This window comes from Cherax quadricarinatus, chromosome 91 (assembly GCF_038502225.1).
Source record: "Cherax quadricarinatus isolate ZL_2023a chromosome 91, ASM3850222v1, whole genome shotgun sequence".
Lineage (NCBI taxonomy): Eukaryota > Metazoa > Arthropoda > Malacostraca > Decapoda > Parastacidae > Cherax > Cherax quadricarinatus.
In genome coordinates, this window is record NC_091382.1 from 5,171,099 (window position 1) to 5,172,652 (window position 1,554).

At 50.3% G+C, this 1,554-nt stretch overlaps 1 protein-coding gene across 1 annotated transcript in view; it reads right to left on the reverse strand.

The window, feature by feature from the left end:
- Positions 1-779, reverse strand: part of rod (rough deal) — a 56,493-nt gene extending 55,714 nt beyond the window's left edge. Inside the window, exon 1 of the mRNA XM_070104407.1 lies at positions 771-779. Coding sequence (XP_069960508.1) covers positions 771-779 — 9 coding nt within the window. The remainder of the gene's footprint in view (positions 1-770) is intronic.
- Positions 780-1,554: the final 775 nt, after the last annotated feature.

The following is a 1,554-nucleotide window of genomic DNA, read 5'->3' on the forward strand; positions in this document are numbered from 1 at the left end:
ATTTACGCCTTACGAACCATATAAAAAACAACGGTTGGCATACATAATTTGATACGAAAGCCGATCAAAACAGGTATACATTTCCTGGTAGACTGATCATAAGGTTTACATATTTCAGTGTAGAATGTAGTCACTGGGTTGTACTCGTCAAATCTGGTTTGCTGCTTTCGTGTTTCAGCAGCGGCTCCTTGACTACTCGGCTTCACTGACTTCCGGCTTCTTGGCTCCTTGACTACTCGGCTTCACTGACTTCCGGCATCTTGGGTCCTTGACTACTCAGCTTCACTAACTTCCGGCATCTTGGCTCCTCGACTACTCGGCTTCACTAACTTCCGGCATCTTGGCTCCTCGACTACTCGGCTTCACTAACTTCCGGCATCTTGGCTCCTCGACTACTCAGCTTCACTAACTTCCGGCATCTTGGGTCCTCGACTACTCGGCTTCACTGACTTCCGGCATCTTGGCTCCTCGACTACTCGGCTTCACTAACTTCCGGCTTCTTGGGTCCTCGACTACTCAGCTTCACTAACTTCCGGCATCTTGGCTCCTCGACTACTCGGCTTCACTAACTTCCGGCTTCTTGGGTCCTCGACTACTCGGCTTCACTAACTTCCGGCATCTTGGGTCCTCGACTACTCGGCTTCACTAACTTCCGGCATCTTGGCTCCTCGACTACTCGGCTTCACTAACTTCCGGCATCTTGGCTCCTCGACTACTCGGCTTCACTAACTTCCGGCATCTTGGCTCCTCGACTACTCGGCTTCACTGACTTTCGGCATCTTGGCTACTCGGCTTTACTGACTTCCGGCTTCCAGGGTCTTATATTTACTTTCGAGGTTGCGCATTAAAGTTGGGCTTTACTGTTGCTTTACTCAGTTCATTCTATTATTATTAGTATTAAATATTCGCCGGTATTCTCCCGGCCCGGGCCTTGTCCAAGTGGTGGCCCGGCCTTGACTCCCTCTTTAGGGAGTGTCTGAGACCTAAGTCTCCCATGGGAGGAGGCACAAGTACCTCCTCATCTTTGGGACCAACTCCCCTCAAGGAAGGTTCCTTGATGTTGGTGAGGGGCTCTTGATTTAGGGAATTGGATCTGTGCTCCAGTTCCCCAAATTAAGCCTGAATGCCTTCCACATCCCCCCCCCAGGCGCTGTATAATCCTCCGGGTTTAGTGCTTCCCCCTTGATTGTAATAATAATAATAATAATTTGGGACCAACTGTCCCCAGGCCTAGCCACAAGCTAGGCCTCTCTGGTCTGCCATCCCCGCCACAAGGGAGCTAATGGGAATGACAGTCTTATGAGCTATAGGCTCGGACTCAGGCACCTACCCTGCCCTAGAAGGGCTGGGCATGGTGTCGATCTTCATTCTATTTTTCAACCAGCCTGAGAAAGACACTTGCTTTATATTTCTATGTCTCAGTCTTGTCTTCAACTTCTACCTGTGTCCCCGTGTGTGTGTACTCACCTACTTGTAATTGCAGGGGTCGATTCATCGCTCATGGCCCTGCCTCTTCGCTGGTCGTTACTAGGTTCACTCCCAGCTCCAAGAGCT